Source organism: Chelonia mydas, chromosome 19, assembly GCF_015237465.2.
Source record: "Chelonia mydas isolate rCheMyd1 chromosome 19, rCheMyd1.pri.v2, whole genome shotgun sequence".
NCBI lineage: Eukaryota > Metazoa > Chordata > Testudines > Cheloniidae > Chelonia > Chelonia mydas.
The window spans coordinates 4,977,386-4,997,859 of record NC_051259.2 but is presented as its reverse complement, the minus strand read 5'-3'; the positions used below and the strand labels follow the sequence as shown (position 1 = coordinate 4,997,859).

General features: G+C 45.8%; 1 protein-coding gene across 2 annotated transcripts in view; it reads right to left on the bottom strand.

Moving 5' to 3' along the window:
* Positions 1 to 20,474, bottom strand: part of CSMD2 (CUB and Sushi multiple domains 2) — a 563,293-nt gene that overhangs the window by 162,659 nt on the left and 380,160 nt on the right. For both annotated transcript variants that reach the window (XM_037881906.2, XM_043532277.1), the window contains 6 exons: positions 17,273 to 17,488; positions 13,598 to 13,786; positions 6,783 to 6,952; positions 4,027 to 4,183; positions 3,098 to 3,289; positions 233 to 359 (listed from right to left, as the gene is read on the bottom strand). In XM_037881906.2, the coding sequence (XP_037737834.2) occupies positions 233 to 359; positions 3,098 to 3,289; positions 4,027 to 4,183; positions 6,783 to 6,952; positions 13,598 to 13,786; positions 17,273 to 17,488 (1,051 nt within the window). The remainder of the gene's footprint in view (positions 1 to 232; positions 360 to 3,097; positions 3,290 to 4,026; positions 4,184 to 6,782; positions 6,953 to 13,597; positions 13,787 to 17,272; positions 17,489 to 20,474) is intronic.

Sequence of the window (20,474 nt, the reverse complement as noted above, 5' to 3'; positions counted from 1 at the left end):
ATCACTACTTCTTCTCCTTCTTTTTTGGCCAAAACTATACACCAAATTTGACCCAAATTCACAAATAATTTCTGTCAAACCAAAACTGCATTTTTAACACATAAACAATTCATCCAAAAAGTTTCGCTCAGCTTTGCTGGCAAAAGAATGCAGTAAACCAAAGCCTCATCACAGAAGAGCTATGAGTAAAAACAAGCAGCAAAACAGCCCCTATATTTGGCCCCCAACTCACCCTATTGTGCAACCAGCTTCTGCCTCTATCGTCCAAATGCAGTTGAGGTTGTGATCATAGGGTGTTGGGTATCCTGGAGACAATATCCGTCCTGATAACTCTCCTCTGATAGTGCCTCCACACTCAGCTGAAAAAAAACCCATATGTACTGGTTAGGAAAAGATTATTGATGTTTTGTAGCTATATACATGCAACAACCCCTAACATGGCTCACACCCAAAGGATGTTGCACAGATACATCTCCTTCCTGGGGTAACCTTTTATCACTAATGTAACGAATCACAGATGCAAATCTCAGCCTATAATTACTACATCTCTTGGCAGTTCCTAGGCAGGAATCTCTCTTTCCTTTAGAGAGATTCTCAACCTTGTTATACTAAAGCTAATGAGACTCACCTCATCTGGCTTACAGGTTGAGTCAGCAGAATAGCTCTGCACCTCTCTGCAGGACAGCTTCCTATAACCTGACGTGATCTCACAGCGAACCAAAGATTATTTCATCCCCCTTTGGCTTCACAGTGCACAAGTTTAGAGTTTATTAGCGTTCAGCTTTCTTTAATTCACACTTTGTGGGGTGATTTGAGGGAGCATAATATCTTTGCCATGCATATGCAAAAATCTTTAATAATGATTCACAAGTATAATAAAGCCAAGTTATCTACATACCTGCTTAATTGGCTTATAAAGAATGTAGTGCCCCCCTTTAATGTGTTTTGTTAAACATTTGTTAAAATTCTGTGAAATTTCACACACACACAGCATTGAGGAGATGATGAGAAGATCAGCAGATTATAAAAATGTGGCCTTTTAATTTTAGCAGCCAGAGCTAAAGTTCAGCGTAAGGTCATTGCATAAATTGAAGCCAGTTTGCTTTTGACCCAACTCCTAGGGTGTCATTTCTGAGCTTGAAAATAACCCACCAGTTGTTGAGACCTTCCTATGGAACGGTGCTCCAAGAAATTTCATCATGCCCTGGAAATATAGGTTAATTATGCAGCTATCAGTTAACAGGATATTAGGGCTGAGCTGATCATCACTGAATCATAGTAGTTAGAGGTGGAAAAAAATCTATTGGATATTCTAGTCAATACTTCATGCTTCTTACCATGTATTTCCTAATGTTTTGTCCAGCCTAGTTGTAAAAATCTACAGCAGTTTTAACTGCTATAATTTCCAACTGAGTTATCTTTCAGTTACTGTGTAATAACTTTCAGAGTAACTATGCAGTGACGCTACTGTATATCTTCTTTATTGGCAGATGGGGATATAAATCTTTCCATTAAGAAAGGGGTCTCCTATTTTATCTTGTTTAACTAGTTTGCCATGATTGTGTACACACACCCCCCCCCCCGTTCGTGGGTGTTAAATGTTTTTTTCATTGTTTCCAGGGGGCGGGGGGGGAGAGAGCATGCGTGCACACACACATTTTTGTTGCACACAGTCTGGTCTATACTCCATGTGGATGTTCAAAGTCCAAAACACCTGGTTCACGAAGAGGACGTTGATGACGACAAGCAACCAACTTTCTTTACTTGGAGTCAAAATGACTCCTCGTAGTCAGCAGATCGGAGGAGTTTTTTTTCCCACAATGGACTTTCTGGGCTTAACTTTCAATTTCATCAGGTGAAGACTCTCTTAGCTTTGGCCTAACCTTGCGCCTACTGAAGCCAAAGGGGAGTTTTACCACCAATGAGAATTTAGCATGAAATCAAAGAAGAGTTAAGCCAATGCTGAAGGGTTCTGGGGGTTGACATTTTGATGGCTCTCCTTAATTGCATGCACTGTATTTGCAAGCACAAAGATCATGACTTGTGCATGTACATGGACATTGGCTACAGCAAATAAGTGACCGGCTGCCGATCTAAAATAAAGAACTAACAATGGTTAGGTAAAGGGCTGTTGAGGTTAGGGTGTACACGCATGGAACTAATCAGACACATGCTATTTGTTCACTGACCACTCCTTGTATATTGTATCGTCCTCCTTCATCTATATATATAATAGAATCTTCAGCATAGGGACATTGTCTTCCTATGTGGTCTGTACAGCATATCATATATTTTGAGCACTTCAATCTAAACAACAATGATCTGTTTGTGCACACAGCTCTCCATGTTTCATGAGCAAATGGATGCCACTGAAAATATCACAAGAAGCGATAAAGTCAACATTGCAAGTGAATTTTAAGAATCCTCCTCGAAAATGTAGCCCATGGGGGACATTTTCGCATTTTGGATACTAAGGTTTTAATTTCAGACTTGTCTAGGCAAGAATGTACTGCTCTTGTGGGGTAAGGAGGAGAATGGATCACTTGGGAGTTGTGGAGAGGAGGCAAATTAAGAGAGTTAATGCAACAGAGTTAAAACCGCTGAGAATCTGGGATTAAATCCTGTGTCACTCTCAAATTAAAGTGATTTTGGACTGTTGAAACTTAGATCTCTACTGATGTTTCATCGGAAATCACCTCTCAGCTTAGCACATTTAAGAGAGGACAAAGGCCGGAACAACAGGAGAGGTGCAGATGAGGAATGAAGGACATTAGCAGAGATGTGCTGAAGGGACCAGAGCTTGAAGATGACTGCAAGGGGGTGCTTCAGGTCAGGATTGGGGCACATTAAACAGGGGGCTGTTTGTGGAACGCTGCACAGCCCGGTCCTCTCAATCTATGGTCACAACATGAACATAAAGACAAAAGGTCGTGTGGAAAGGGCTCTACAGTGCTGTCTCTGTTAGTGCAGATGGGTGTGATCAGCATGACTCCATCTCAGGCTCGTAGGCTGGCTGTGCAGGCCAAAGGAGCATTTGGGATGGGAGATGCAAATAGAGTACTTAGCTAAATAAGAACCGAAATGACAGTGGTCGTACCTACACACACCGGCAGCGGCTGGTCCCAAGCTCTGCGTTCTCCTGTCAAACAGACAAGCGCCCTGCTGCCTCGTAATGTATAACCAGGGTCACAGTTAAAGGACACAGAGCTGCCCGCAAAGTGCCCTTCGTCACGGACCTTGTAGCCAAACTGTGGGATGCCAGGGTCCTCGCACTTAATGAGCTCAAAACCTGGAACCAGAGAAGAGGAAGCTCTTTTCATCAGATATTTAACAGTCAGGTACGCTAATAAGTGGGAAGATAATAGTTACTGCTTTTCCTGGGTTACCAGGTGTGAGAATTTTCTTCTCCTAATGTGGATCTCACGGCTAGTGGGAGAGAAGGAATGTTAAATGAAGCATGGTCTTGTGATTAAGGCACTGGACTGGGAATCCAGAGATTTCAGTGCCCAGCGTTGTCAGACTTCCAGTTTGTCCTCTGGCAAGTTCCCCACGCCTTGTCTCCACTAGAAAGGGTTTGCCGGGATAACTATCCCCATACAACTATCCTGGTACAACTGCCTCGTGGAGATGTAGCTTATACTAGTTCCATGAATGAAATAAGCTACACTGACCAAAGGACTTTTTACCAGTATAATTCCATCTACGCTAGGGATGACTTTGTCACACTTCTAACTGACATGGCTATGCCAGTAAAATGTTTAAGTGTAGACCAGGGCTTAATCTCTTTGTCTCTCAACTCTCCATCTGCAATATGAGGATAAGAATGCTTCTTCTCTGCCACACTCTCTCTGTGATGTCTGTTTAGGCTACTGGCTCTTTACGACAAGGATTCTCTCTCTCAGTATGGGTTTGTACAGCGCCTTGCGCAATGGGACCTTAGTCTCAGTTGGAGCCTGTCAGCGCAATAAGAAATAACAATGACAGTCCGGGTTTGTAGTCTCATGAGCCAGCAGGCCTGTGACTTACTAGAAAACTGTAGCTCAAAGCCTTTACTCGTGTTCTCGCGGTTGGAGATAAATTCAAGCCACATGCTGCTGGAGGTGCTGTTGATACTGGTGCCCAGCATCTCAGTGCGGCTGAAGGAGCCCAGCAAGCGAGCAGAGTTATTGTTACCGTCATAGACCTGGAAGATTAAAAAAAATATGAAAACATTGAATATTTGGTGCCTGAAGGCTCTAGCCACTAGAGGGGGACAGAGAGCCACCCTGCATTATCACGGTGGCACCCGTTTAATCATTGATCACGCTAATGACAAGATCCACAAGGATGCCTATCACTAGGCTATTGACTGATGGGCCAGAATGACTGGACCACCGCGGAAATGGGAAGGAATGGAATCAGGGGAGGAAGCTGGGGAATGCAGCACTTCTTAAAAAGGGGTGCATCAGTGTTTATTTTATCATCATCTCCCCCCATTCGCTTTTAGGTCCATTTCCCCACAAGTTCTCCCTCCAGGCTCTGTAAGCCCAAAGTGTGTTCAAAATCTCTCTTTCCTCACTGGTTAGTCCAATGTCTTTATAGGAAGGCAGGCCTCAGGCTGTGCCCAAACTCTCCCGAATTAAGTGTCTTCTTTCCAAGGCATTGATTCTCCCCACACACTGATCTGGTGCTGTCTTTAGAGATCCCCTCTGCGACGCTCACCCCTCTGATGTTCCTAGAGCAGCACACCCTTCTCTGGTGCTGCTTTGCTTCCTGCCACCCTTTGGAATGAGCTGGGTTTGGACTTACATGGGACTCCAACCCCTCCCACTTCCAGCAGACTCTGAGAGGATGGGGGGCTGATTACAGCCAGCTAGGTCACATCCTGCATGTTATTTTCAGGAATAGATCACCAGCTCCAGCTGCTTCCCCCCACCAGGTAAGAGTTCACTCTGTCACAGTGACACTTCAGTGATCAATTCTGAGGATGGCTTTTGTGACTGGGGTCACCCGTGTAGTAGGAACTGGTCTGAAACCACCAAATATTTTCACTTCAGCTATCAAATGGCCACGTTAATTAACGACCCAGAGGGGAAAGTTTCCTTACCATGTTTGCCGATGACCTCAGCCATCCATTTCACCCTGGTAGTGCTTTGGAAGTACAGACACACAGAATCTAGCCTTGTGGCTAACCTAATTCACCGCCATTTGTTGGGCAAAAACATACACACACATCTGCTGCCTGGTGCTACAAGTTGTCATTTGCCATGATACAGACAATCAGGGATGAAACAATGGATCACTTTCCTGATGTCTGTCCCTGGGTCAGCAGTGAGGAAGGATGGCCTGGGATTAGGGCACTAACCTGGGACTTGAAAGACATGGGTTTAATTCCCTATCCTGATACAAGCTTCCTGTGTGACCTTGCACATGTCACTTAGGGATTGTCTACACTTCAAACACGATAGCACCGGTAGTGCTTCAGTGTAGACACTACCTATGTAGATGAGCAGGATTCCCCCATCAGTATAGGTAATCCACCTCCTCAAGAGGCGGAAGCTAGGCTGATGGAAGAATTCTTCTGTCGACCTAGCGCTGTCTACATGGACACTTAGCTCCACCACTCATGGATGTGGATTTTTCACACCCCTGAGCAACGTATTAAACCGACCTAATTTTCTAGCGCAGACTAGGCCTTAGTCTCTCTGTGCCTCATTTTCAGACCCGTAAATGAGGAGTGAAATACTTCCCTACTCACGAGGCGTTGAGGATAAATACATTCAAGGTTATGAGGAGCTCAGATCCCATGGTAACGGGGGCCATATAAGTACGACAGAGAGATTAATGAAACATTTACGTTTCCTGCTCTGACTGGAACGTTCCCCCCAGTCCAGGTATTTCAGTGGAGCTTAACATTGTGTTCCGATCTTTCTGCTCAAATCTTTCTCTTTCCAGCATACAAGCGCTAGTCGGTAGGGAGCTGATGTCAGAACACGTTAGGATAGGCCAACATTCCAACAACCGAATCCTGCTTTGCGCAAGTAGGAAATCTCTCTCCTTCCAGTGACTCTATGAATAGCATGTCGGGGGATTCTGCTCACCTCGCACCGACTAAATACAACACTCAAATAAGGACAGATGTTTTCGTGGGAGATGGCTTAGCACAGTAGCAAGGAGCTTGCAACAATGTTCCCTACAAAAGGCAGTTCTTTGTGGTTAATATAATGTGGCCTAGATTTGTCTCCCTCCATACGAGTCCTGAAACTTCTAAGTGCAGATGAAAATAACACTGGGCGCTGCACTGCTGAAGAGCTCGGGTCTGGCGTTTTGCATTTAAATGATCTTTTTTTTGGCAAATCAGCCTTGACACACAAAAATCATACGAAGAACCTCGCGCATCCTCCAGGCTCGTACTTGCTGCTTTACAGCGATGTGGATAAGAATGGAAGTTTGGCTTCAGGGAGTGACACCTCCCCCCCCGCGTTCCAGAAAATCTCTGAAACGGAGTCATTTTTCCCTCTATTAATGGATGTTTCTAAACATTTCTGCACATTGTGCAGTGTTTGCTGCTCTGTGGGGTGTCTAAAGCTGCCAGATTAGAGCCCCATCTCTATCCATCTACCATAAGACACAAAATATTTTCCTTTTTTTTAAGGAAAAAATACCCAGTCTCTTAGCTAGTCTGTGCAGGATATTTCCATTACCTTTTATCAATCTAAACAGCACACTACATCATTTACATAAAAGTGTCTCCATAAATTCTCCAAAGTGTTACTTTCCAACAAAGGAGAGAGGGGCATTACCTTGAGAAGATCCCCTGACTCCAGTTCAAAAGTTCTGGCTTTCAGCTGGATTCCCTTTCCTGGCTGGGTCTGGATGGAGTAGATGCATTCATGGTTGTTATTGTAGTTTATTGGATAGTTGGGGGACAACAGAACCCCTTGAGTCCCAGTTACAGATGAGCCACATTCAGCTGTGGGAAGACACAAAGAAACATTTTAATAACCATATGGAAATACTCGCAATATGGTACATGCATACAATAATATCTGAATCCCTGCACGTTTGTGTATAGGGCACTTGGCCCCTTACACACACCCCAAATCCACATTGCCTTGTGCTCTCTCTTCAAGTGCAGCTGGCATTTCAGCAACGAGCAGGGCTGAGCGAATAGTGTTTAGAAAATTCTGCAAATATTCAGATTAAAAAATGAATCCTAATATGACGGTGTATGGACTATGAACATTCAATGAGCAGAGCTTTACTAGCACAGGTATTTGCAAAAATTAAAAAATATCACAGTTTAAGCTTGGATGTACCATTACTTACTGAGGCCCCGATTCAGGAAAGCACCTATGCACCTGCCTAACTGTGAAATCAATGGGAGTTAAGCACATGTTTAAATGCTTTCCAGAATCAGGGCCTGAAAGAAGATTTTGACGTGCATGATGCACTGTGCTCTTCAACCATTTGCCTGTGTGCTTCTACAAGTCACCCAACACAAAAAACCCAAAACCAGACCCCTTTATTTAACTAACCCACACAGAGAATATCTCCTAGTTCAGCCCTTGAATATTGGTAACAAACTGTTACAACGGTAAAGGCTAGTTGCTCAGGGAAATATGCTGAGGCGAAATTCACGAATAATTTCAAATAATAACTAAATCAGTGAATTTCACAATCTTCCCGAGAATAAAGTTGAAGACAAAAGAACAGGCAAAATTCGAGACACTGTTCATTGTTAATCATGCCCTTAGCTCTAGCGATACAATAGCGGATGGGGGATACACTATCTGACATTAATTTCAAAACCTCCTATTTACTTACTGACCCAGCACTTCTTTCTCCCACCTTGCAGCTGCCAGCTCTCGTAATTTCAACCAGGAATGGGAGACGCTTGTGGAGATACAGTATGAAGGTTTTCCCCCTCCCTCATATTCATTTTTTGTTTCCCAAACTAGTCCAAGTTCATGCACCTTTGGTTCCTCCCAAAATTTAAGCCCAGAGATTTTTCAAAGGCGAGTCACTTGAACCCCACCCCATTTTATGTAGCTGAACAGAATCCAGCACTCTTTATTATGGAGAGAATTGTAGAAATGCTCAGCTGACCCTGACGGGCAGACCAATAGACAGACTATAGACCATATTTGTCATTAGAATTTCTCTTTGCTCCTTTTGTCACAGTCCATGTTTCCACTGGGTTTTCTCCCCTACCCCACCTACTTGGATCCTTTGTCTATACTGTCTCCTAAGACAAACATGAACCCTGTAGCATTTGAGTTCAAGCCAAAGGTTGGATTCCACAGTGTCTGAACGGCTTGAAATTTTCGAAGCAAGCTACTTTCTAGAGGAAGAATGGCCTTGGCGTTAAGGCACTGGATTGGGAATCAGAAGAAGTGGGTTTAACTCCCAGTGTGACCCTGGGCAAATCTCTTAATTTCTCTGGGTCTCAACTCCCCATCTGTAAGGTGGGGATAAGAATATTTCTTTTGGCTGTCTTGTCTATTTAGATCGTAAGCCTTTCTAGGCAAGGTGTGTCTCATATTAAGTGTCTGCACAGCGCACGGCACAATAAGGCTTTGACCTTGGTTGGGGGCCCTGGGTGTTACTGGAAAATAACACAACAAAAGCACTTGAGAAAATAAGACACAGAGGAATTAATAAACCTGATTTTCTTGGGTCCTGAACAATCACAGATGATCAGGGTTGGAAGGGACCTCGGGAGGTCATCTAGTCCAACCCCCTGCTCAAAGCAGGGCCAATCCCCAACTAAAGCATCCCGGCCAGGGCTTTGTCAAGCCGGACCTTAAAAACTTCTAAGGAAGGAGATTCCACCACCTCCCTAGGTAACACATTCCAGTGTTTCACCACCCTCCTAGTGAAAAAGTTTTCCCTAATATCCAACCTAAACCTCCCCCACTGCAACTTGAGACCATTACTCCTCGTTCTGTCATCTGCTACCACTGAGAACAGTCTAGATCCATCCTCTTTGGAACCACCTCTCAGGTAGTTGAAAGCAGCTATCAAATCCCCCCTCATTCTTCTCTTCCGCAGACTAAACAATCCCAGTTCCCTCAGCCTCTCCTCATAAGTCATGTGTTCCAGTCCCCTAATCATTTTTGTTGCCCTCCGCTGGACGTTTTCCAATTTTTCCACATCCTTCTTGTAGTGGGGGGCCCAAAACTGGACACAGAACTCCAGATGAGGCCTCACCAATGTCGAACAGAGGGGAACGATCACGTCCCTCGATCTGCTAGCAATGCCCCTACCTATACATCCCAAAATGCCATTGGCCTTCTTGGCAACAAGGGCACACTGTTGACTCATATCCAGCTTCTCGCCCCCTGTAACCCCTGGGTCCTTTTTTGCAGAACTGCTGCCTAGCCATTTGGTCCCTAGTCTGTAGTGGTGCATAGGATTTCCAAAGGAAGCCATGAGCATTCAGTGCCTCTGAAAATCAAGCTGTAAGTGGCCTGTCTAATAGTGAACCAGTGGAGGAGGAGGTAGATATAGAACCTGGGAGTCCTAATTTCTAGTTCTGTGTAGAGCAGGTCCAAAATTTTCCTTGCAAATGCTGATTTATGAAAATTGAAATGATTTGTGGGAAAGGGTCAGTTTTGATGAGCCTCCCAATTCGAAAATTTAAACGTTTTGAAATTGTCAAAACATCCAGGTTGACTTTTTCTAAACAAAAAAAAAATCATTTTTGGGCTTGAAACGACTTTGTTTCAATTTGTTTGTTAACTTGCACTAAGAGAAAAGTAAAAAAATATTTTTTAAAAGGTGAAAAGCAAAAGCAAATATTTTGAAACTGCTGAAATGAAACATTTTGACTGACCCAATTAAAAAAAAGGAATAGCAGTCTGTCGGTTGGTGAAAATTTTTGAGATTTTGACTTTTCAATCCAATTCAGGACAGGAAAAACATTTTAAATCTCAAACCTTCTCACAATCCGAGAAAACCATTTCCCACCCAGAGCTAGTCCTGTGCTCTCACCATCAACCACAGCCTTTTCCTTAGAGAGCCTGTCACTACACAATACCCAGAACATTATTATTAGCTCCTTGATCCCTACCTACTCTTTGCCACACCAGCAGCTGTTTCAGCATTGCATCAAGCAGGCTGCTGTGAAGACTCACCAGGGCAAAGAATTGGCCTTAGCAGGCTGCAGTGAAATCACATTGGCTTTTGTTGTAATCTAATGCACATGGCTTTCAAAGTTACTTTTCTCCCTCCAGAACTAAAAAGAACCTTTCATTTACACATGCAATCTATTGTGCAAAGCAATTTAAGAGCCTGGAGATGTGATGGTTTCAAGATTCTGTGCATCAGATACCATTAAGAAGCTAGGTTCCCTCCCCCCCTCACACAGCACCTTTGAATACATTTCAAAGCATTAACAACCATCCAGGCTGGCGTTCACCCTAGAACAAAGCATCTCCCCCGCCGCAGTATCTTCAGTTATGTCACAAGGAATTCACCAAAGACTCTCAGGCGGAATTGATCAGGCAAATATTGATTCAGACACCTGCAGGCCTGCTAGGTATCTTTACCCTGCGGGTTAAGTCTGTACCTTCACAACAGCACCAGCTTCTGTGCTCCCCACCTCTTCTGATCACTGAAGCTACTCTGTTACTTGGCCGGCCTTATGGTTCATGAGGTCCCAAGATCCCAGTGAGGGCGGTAAATCAAGCAAGGTGCTGCCTTCCCTTTTTGACTCTGCTACTGGGGGGATGAAGTTCTGGCAGGGGCTTGATTTTTCCTCCCCTCCAAACCTACTACCAGAGAGCGAGATAGGACAGAGCCTCCAAGGAAAATGGGGCCTACACAAGAGTGTTGTTCTAAGTAGCCACTCGCTTTGCTTTACTTGTGTCTAAGAACCGCCAGGCCTCTCTCTTTTGCATCACTCATGGTGATCCATTTTCAGCATGTCCCTCCAAAGCTAGCAAGGCACAAGCAGGCTCCTCAGGGAGCCAACAGCATAAGAGCAGGTAGATAACACTGAGAACAGACTGACGTAAAGCTCATGTCCGTGCAGGAGAGAGGACCAAATACAGGTTGAATAAGGCAGCATTTGTTCAAGGCAATGTGTGAAAGCCTGTACCAAACCCTTCCCCTGTAAAGGAGAAAGCTGGGCAAGGCTAACATGATCTTCCCTGAGCAGTGAAGGAACCAAGGGCATCCTGAGACAGTTACAGAAACCACAGAGCCTCCTGAACAAGTCAGGATGAAGTCTACATGGACACGAGACTAGAGCAGTGTCCTGTTCCTTCCCTCTCCTCCTCTTAGCGGGTGCTAGTAACACTAACGAGAGATAAGAAGATTGAGAGGGGACAGGCTAACAATTTTCAAGTACATGCAAGGTTGTTACAAGGGAAAGGGAGTAATTCTTCTTCTTAACCTCTGAGGACAGGACCAGAAGCAATGGGCTTAAATTGCAGCCAGGGCAGTTTAGGTTGGACGTTAGGGAAAACTTCCTAACGGTCAGGTTTCAGAGTGGTAGCCGTGATCTAATGAAGTGGGCTTCAGCCCACGAAAGCTTATGCTCAAATAAATTGGTTAGTCTCTAAGGTGCCACAAGTCCTCCTCGTTCTTTCTAACTGTCAGGGTGGTTAAGCTCTGGAATAAATTGCCCAGCGAGGTTGTGGAACCTCCGTCGTTGGAGATTTTCAAGAGCAGGTTAGACAAACACCTGTCAGGGATGATCTAGACAATACTCAGTCCTGCCATGAGTGCAGGGGACTGGACTAGATGACCTCTTGAGGTCCTTCCAGTCCCATGATTCTATAAGAGCTCAGAGAGCCAAAGAACTACTAGGTCTTATGCATCTGCCATAGGACAGTGAGTCCTCTTGGGCAGCCCCAGTTTTCAGCGAGAGGGTTGGTCAGTTCTGCTGGGCTCCTATCTGTCCATCCTATTTCCCTTAACCACAGCCTGGGGAGCACTTGATCACAGCGCAGAGGGCTGGTTCTCCATGGCGCTTGCTCCTCTTTTAAAGAGGTGGTGGTAGCATAGCCAAAGGAACCGTGTTATATCATTCAAGCAAATATCCATGGGGAATGTCTGGAGATATTTGCTCATTTGTACCTGCTGACCCTAGTCTCTCTCACATAAAGTATTTCAGTGCTTATTTCTTGACAGGAAAAGGCTGTGGCATGCACTCTGCAAGCACGTAAAGCAGTAGCAGGTGGTGGAAGATCAGGCATAAAATTCCTGACTGTATTCTTTTACACAAGGCTCACACACAGAGCTGAGAATCTGATCAGCAGCATCATGGAACTAGTCACCCAAACACCAGAGTTTCCTGCAAACCATGAGACAATAAATTTGATCCATTATTATAAAACCAACATGTTAATTTAAAACCAGGGGAACTGGGTAAGTGGAAGCCATTATGTTGGCTTAGTGCTGATGTCTGTGGATCGAATGTGAAGCAGTATTATGACTCCTTTCGATTTCGATTTCCCTGATTAGCTTTCTCTGTAACCTGATTATTAAGCGTGCCCCGGAATGGCTGCTTGTCATGGCAGGACGATGTGACCTTGTGACCGAGACATTACGCAGTGCTAGGAAATGGATTCAGCATGACAGGACTCACAGGCAACGCACTGCAGACTGCAGAGACAGCCTCGCTCTCAGTGGGATGCCCTCTCTGCCTTGGCCACAACAGGTTACTCACATTTATAGACAGACTCGAAATGGCAGGATTTGCTAGACTGGAAGTGGCAGGATAAATGGATCAGGGATTCTCTCTAAAGCAGAGGGCTCTCAAACTGCATGCTCCAGCCCACTGGTGGTCGGCAGAGGACTTGCTCATGGTCTGCAGGGAGCTGGCTGATAACACGGTGCTGGCTGTTTATTTCTAACTGCCAGATTGCGTTACAAGAAACTAAAAAATGTACATGAAATACTGCCTTAGGATCACTCCTCTATGTAAATAATTGCTGTAGGGCCCCAGAGATGATATGCAATGGCCAATGGGAAGGGAGGGCAGGGACCAATGGGAGGGGGAGGAGGAGGAGGTGGAGGCTGGTCAATGAGTGGCGAAGGAGGGGTCAATGGAAAGAAGAGGTGGGGGGAGCTGGGCAAAGGGAGGGGAGGGCAGGGGGCAATGGGAGGATGAGGTGGGGACTGGGCCATGGGAGGAGGTTGGGGGGAGCAATGGGGGGCAGGGCAATGGGATGAGGTTGGGGATGGGGCAACGGGGGGTGAGGCAATGGGAGGGCAGGGTGGGGACACAGGAGGGGCAGTGGTTTCCAGGAGACAGTCTCTGTATGAACTCCTGGTCCGCTCTCTTGTGGACGTCTCCTCTGAAGTCCCCCGTGCTGCATGTTTCCTTTCTCGAGGATGCAGCGGAAAGGGTATCATTTTCTAGCCATCTTCACGAGACTTTTCATCAGGGACGCAGGGCCCTCCCACACCCTACGATTTACTTGCCTCTCCGTGGACCATCTCCAGAGCCGCCGCTCGTTCCCTCTCCCTCCCCACCCACGCGGCAAGCACAAAGACGCGGCCCCGGGGCGGGGGCAGGCCGCACGCTGCCGGCGCATGCCCCTGCCCATTTCACATTACGATAGAATACATCGACCAAGCAAAATGAAAGCACATGACCACCTACCAACACACCTTGGCAGAGGCGAACTCCACACACGCCGTCTACCCCCCAGGCAAGTGATGCGTGACACGCCCTCCAGCCGGTACCCGGGGAAGCAAGAGAAGGTCAGCACGTCCCCCACGCCGAACTGCAGGCCCTTCCGGATGCTGTAGGCTGGGACCTCCGGCTCGTCGCAGGGCTCCAGGTCGTACTCTAAGGAGGGGTATGAGGACGTTGCATTAGGGGGCTGACTCATCAGGCTCCTCACCCCGCCCGCAAGGAGCTACAGAAACGATGCACTGATGACAATAGTCGGGTGACCAGACAACAAATGTGAAAAATCGGGACAGGGTGTGGGGGGTAATAGGAGCCTATATAAGAAAAAGACCCACAAATCGGGACTGTCCCTATAAAACAGGGACATCTGGTCACCCTAAACAATAGTGCTCAGTGTTTTGATTGCAGCTAGGTGTAATTCATGCCGGGGCAAAGGGGCCGGCACCAGGCCAGCGCAAGTTCCTCAAAACAGGGGTGAGTTCCATCCTAGGGGAGCAGTCAACAGGGCTCTAGATTTAACCCGACACTGGACCACATTCTCCATCATTGACACCAGATTACAGTGAGTGAACAGCAATGCCAATGGTACCAAGTCAGAATGGAGACATTTTCTTCTCCCACTGGACAGGTGTCAATGACATGGGAAGTCAACCCAGTGGTTCTCTCCCATCTTCTCTTCTTCCCAAGAGCCCTTAGCACCCCGTGTTGTATTCAAGTCTTCATTGCTCTCTCTCAGACCTGCTCTATTCAGTCAGCCTTTGAGACAGCCCATACCCTACATTACTGTCACACCTTTTATCCTGAAATGATGACTGCAGAAACCACTGAAATGCACCCACCTCTGGGGTGGAATCCAGAAGCCAACTGACTGCTGCACCTTGCAAAACAGGATGTGAGGAATTTGAGCCAAGGAAACCAAGGGCAAACCTGCCACTTCTGTAAAATGCCATGGAGATTTTTGACTTCCCGTCTGCTCCATTTAGAGCTAGCTTTTAAAAGTGTCATCCAAAAAGACTCACGTACAGTAAGTTGCTTGATATTCACTTTATTTGCTTTAATGGAATGAGGCTGGATTCATGGGACTGGGACTTCTGCTGCTTCTGAATTGCTACTCCACAGAGTGAGTGGGACACAACATCCTGCTAAGGGACCGTGGGAGAATGGCTACGCTGCTAACCGGAAGGGCATTTGCTGTTAAAGCAGGTTGGAAAATATATTTCATTCGCCGCAAAACCTTCCGAAGACAAACGTTTTTCAACGAATTGTTCAGGGTTTTGTTAAAAAAGAAAACCCCCCAAAAACAAAAGTTATTTCGTTTATGGCAACCAAAAATTAAAAAAACATAGTGGAGTCCCATTTTTAGCTGACATAAACAGAAAACAAGCCATTTTGACAAAACCCCTGAAAAATATCAATAGAAAGGGACATATTCTTGCGCAAATTTCTGTTTGGTCAAAAGTCATTTTTTATCAAAGTGTGGATGAAAACTTTTTTGACTAGCTCTGTTTGCTGCGGGGATTTAAGCTGATCAGACTTGAACTCCTGGTTTCAGAAGCCCTAACACAGGTATTTAAAATCAAAGGTTCGTTTCCTAACCCATCCCTAGCAGCTCGTGTGGGCACACTAGCTATCTATGCCTAGAGACATAAATGCAAGCACAGCATCAGGCATTACAACCACAATTTTTGTCACTTTTTGCCCCAGTGATTTTGTTCTATACAGAGTCTACCATAATGCATGGCACCTTAGAGACTAACCAATTTATTTGAGCATAAGCTTTTGTGCGCTTCAGCTCACTTCATCGGACTGAATGCATCCAATGAAGTGAGCTGTAGCTCACGAAAGCTTATGCTCAAATAAATTGGTTAGTCTCTAAGGTGCCACAAGTCCGCTTTTCTTTTTGTGGATACAGACTAACACGGCTGCTCCTCTGAAACCTGCCATAATGCATGAGCATCCTGAAAAGCCAGAGAGCACCGACTGTATTTTCAAAATGCAGTGCCACCTGGGCAAACATGCCAGACATCATGGGCACATGTTCAGATTGTTGAGTGCAATAACAGCCACCTAACACACTGTAAAGGGAGCTTACACAAGTCAGGTGACCATTTGCATGAGCACTCACCTGTTCTGCATATGCAAATATGCATTTGCTTAGGTCTTTATCTAGCTGCACCACGTATATTTTGCGGGCAGAAGAGATGTTTGTATATGTGAAATTTGGCTCTAGGGAAACCAGTCTATTGTACAATTACATGGGGCCTGAACCTGTGAGGAAGGTGGCATGGTCCGGTGGGTAGGGGACTGAACTTGGACTCATGAGACCTTGGTTCTGTCACTGATCTACTGTGTCACCTGATGCAAGACACGTCCCCTTTCTGTGCCTCAGTTTCACTTCCTGTCTTGTGTCCCTCTTGTACAGATTGTAAGCTCTTTTGGGTAGAGGCTCTCTCTTACATGTGTTTATACACAGTCTTGGTTGGAGTCCATAGACGCTACTGTGATACAAATAATTAATAATGCAAAGCGCTTAGAAACCCGCAAGCTCCACTGAGATAAACAGAAGTTGAGGTGCCCAGCGTCAGGCCCAAGCAGTTTCAGAGCTCTACATTCCTGAATGCCCTCCTAGGCTCCAGGGTGCCGGCTTCTACCAGCAACTCTTTTATTACAGCATCTTGAGCAAAGGAAGCCCAGCAAGCATGTACCGTTCCAGCTTCCCAGCAATGCCATCAGGCTAGTCTAAAGGCTGAGGCTTCGCAAAGCATGTATTCTCTCTAAGATCAACCAGAGCCAGCTGCAGAGGCTGGGTCACTGGATGAGCTGCTTGATGAAGTGCCCTTGGCATAGGAGCAGGGCACTGGACCAATGTACAAGGAGACCAGCCGGGCGACAGGAGTGACCAGCTATGCTCCTTTCCCCAAAGAGTCCAGATTGCTTGGAGTCTCTTTCTAAGGCATCCCATCTGCCACAGCTTCCTGGGCTGAGAATGGAAATGCTGCGCAGGGAATGGAGGTATTTGGAGCAAGGAGGGCTGGCAAACCCACAGGAAACGAGAGAGGAAACTGGGTTCCCAGGAACAGAGGAGAAAACAAAAAGCCAGTTGGGAGGGGATGATAAATACCAGTGCAGAGGGATTCAATTTCAGCAGATTTAGTCCACTGGCTGATGCTATGCAAGAATGAAGAAATATAATTACACAGGTACATTTTATTAATGTTGTACTTGCATGGATCAGAAGACATGGAATAAAATTTTAAAAAGCAAAATATCCTTTAAAATTCCTGATTTAAAATGAAGACTGGATGGATGGATACTGGTCCCTGTCTAGGGATCCTAGGAGCTACAGTAATACAAATAAAATTAATCATCATCATCATCAGATGGCTCAGGGGAATGGGCCTTTTCTACTTGGTCATTAGTTTGATCTTGGCTCAGGTCACCCTGATTGCAAATTGTACAGCAGCCAGGACTGAACGACCATGCGGAGAGGGATCCTGTAGAAGTCCTCGAACCACTTCATTTCAGGGCTTAGGTGCATCAGTGGCGTGAATGTGGCTAGGCAGAGAATTGATCTCCGAGGCACTCAACCTGGCCCTTCCCACCAGCCCTCAATTCGTGACAAGAATCAGTCTTTGCTCTTACCCGAGAAGGTGATGTTGAATCCCTCGTAGGACATGGAGAAGTCCGAGATGAAACGGATCTGAGCGGAGAAGTTCCCAAAGAGCCCGGCGCTGATGGGGGGAGGCAGGCGGGACCCGGTAAACTGTTTCAGCGGCTGGGTGAAGCTGCCATTTTCGGTGATGAGCAGGTAGTCATGGCCGCTCTCCAGATGAAAGGTGTGAAAGGTGAAGAACACACCTGTGGGGAAGAGAAGAGCGGCGCCCAGCTCAACAGGTGTTTCTACAGTGCCCAAACACCCAGTGCGGCCTGTTAACCTTCCTGCTCCCCAAAACAGCAGTTCAACACCCGCCTCCCAAAAAAAGAAAAAGGAGACTGAAAAGACTGGGAGCGTTTACTTTAGAGAGGACAGAAACAGGCAGAGAACAGGAGAGACCTAGGTGCCTCCAGTGCCTAAGGCTCCTGCAACAGCACTGAACTGATGAGGTGAAATACACCCAGATGATCACAGCGGGTGATCCCAGGTCCCACGCTGCAGAGCAAGACGGAAAAACTAATAGGGGTCAGGAAGATGTTTTCCCTGGGGGGAGGTTATGCCAAATCCCTGCACCTTTCCCTGAAGTCGTGGTATTAGTCCCCGTGAGTGACAGGATACTGAATTAGATAGACCCTGGTCTTATCTGGTATGGCAATTCCTATGAGCAAGAAAGATTCTGCACTCTCATCCTGACAGCGTACGGCCAAAAGAGAAATTAAAACCGAACCAACAACTACTAAAGCCAGCCAGAGAAAGAAAAGCTCTCCCCTCTTCCCCCCTAAAAATCTAGGTTTCCATAGTTTGAACAATGAAGCTGGAAGGGTCTGACCCGGCCACATTTGTTAAGTATTTAAAGTCAGCAATGGATTTTTTAACATCTCCCTCAAACCTACACACTCGCAAAAACAGCGACTATTTCTAATTTCCACGGAGGCCTGCAGCTGGCTGGAATTCAAACACTAGAAATGGCAGCAGCAGCTTTTGTAGAGACAGGAAAGGCGGGCTCCTAGACCTCAGCGCTTGTCACAGCAACCATCCAATGACGTTAACGGACTAAAGAAACATCAAGCAACAAATAAACCCCTTTGGCTTTTGTACAGCTTCTTTCATCCGAAGAGCTCAATGCACATTCCAAACTTTAAGGACCAGACTGTGACATCCGACCTCATGTCGACTTCTGCTTTACACTAGCCATACTCTGAAATCAGTGGGGCTCCTGGTGGATTAAGTATAAGAATATCCCAATCTGGATTCTAATCAGTTAGAATTGAACTGTAACCCCTTTAGTGACACAAGTAGCGCCCAGTGGCACAACAAAGGTATTTCATTAAAAAACCCTAATTGCCAACGTTTGAATTGCCAGACTGGACCAGGTCTGATGTCCATCTAGTTCTGTCTCTGACAGCGGCCAGCACCAGATGTGTCAAAGGAAGGTGCAAGAACTCCACACAGTAGCAGATGCGGGATAATCTGGTTCCCACGTTAGGTCTCGTCCTGATTTCTAACAGTTCAAGATTGGGTAAAGCCCCGAAGCATGAGATTTAACATCCCTTCCAAATTGTCTGTTGGCATTCAGTACTATCGCTCTGGATATTAAGAACATAAGAGCAGCCAAACTGGGTCAGACCAAAGGTCCATCTAGATCACACGAGGGGAGTAGCTGTGCACTGTCTACACTGGTGCTTTACAGCACCGAAACTTGCAGGGCTCAGGGGAGTGTTTTTTCACACCCCTGAGTGAGAACGTTGCAGCGCTGTAAAGTGCCAGTGTAGACAAGGCCATAGCCTCTACTGGTAGAACCTGTTAACAGCTCTATAACTAAAGCCACAGGGCCGACTACAGACTCATTCAAAAGAATTTGCAATTCTGACCACACCTTTGCTCTGGTCTGAAATTTACTGCAGCACAAAATGTGTCAGCCTGAAAGCCAATTTCTTTTTACCAAATGAGGGGGAAAAGAAATCATTTTGGTCACTCAGAAGTTATGAGATTAAAAGCAAAAAAATCCTTTTTCAGACTTAAGTATCTTAAAAATTAAACTCTTTTTAAACTAAAATTTTACAGCCCATTAGTCCGTAATATAAATTAGTGCCTTTGGGCACCTAAAAAAAGCCATTACAACAACCCATCTGTTTCCTTTAGAAAACGAGTGTATTGCTCACATGCAATAAGCAGAGCAAAAATTCAGAAAGATCTGGGAGCAGATGACTCATGAAATTGGTATTTGTGCTGCAGAGTATGCCACTGCTAGTTTAGTGGTCTAGCTGACTGAGAGTCAGAACATTTCAGTTCCCTTTCTAGCTCTGCCACTGAGTTGCAATACCCTTCACTGCTCTAAGACTCGGTTTTCCCTTCTGTAAAATGGGGATAATGATTCTGAGCTCCTTTGTAAAGTGCTTGGGATTCACAGATGAAAACGCGCTTTATGAGAGCTGTTATTTTCAACCCAGAACACGGCAGGAAGAAGGACTAAAAGTTACCACATGAGAGCTGTTCTGTGGCCTATCAGAAGAATTGGTGTTCCTCAGACCAGCTCCACCAGGAAATCATTAATGCAGTTGGCCTCAACTGGCATAACGTTTGGCAGTCTCAACACAGCGGCTCAGAAATAATTAAATGGGCATCAGGGCCAGAGTGGGAAAGGGGAAAAAAGGCTCCACCCACAAAATGAGTCTTGCCCCCACATCAGAGTCACCAAATGAGACAGTACAGTGTGAAGATGTTTAGAATATGATTGTGTTTGCTGCTTGGCATCGCTGAGGTCCCTGGGCTTGGCTCCCCTTCTGGGGGAAAGAATGGGCCCATAAGTTCTGCAGGACGATTTAGGCTTGGATTTTAATTGACTAGAAGGGGGAAAATTAAGTGCCGGCCTCTCCCAAATGCCATGCTTTTGTAAATTGCACCCATCTGTGACAACTCTCCCCCCGATATATACATATATATAGATATTATCATTGGGCATCTGAGTTAACCCCTCACTGAGGTGCATGGGGCAGCTCACTCTTCTCTGAGCTATTTTTCCAGTCTCTTTGAAGACTCAGCTCTGCCTCAGTCACACTCAAGCCACATTTTAAAAGTTTTGTTTGCAACCATCACAGCTAGAGACCAACTTCTTTCTTTTTAAATTGTGAACTGAGATTCTGGAGAATGAGGCTGCATCTTCAGGGAAGGGCTGTATGGCACATGGGT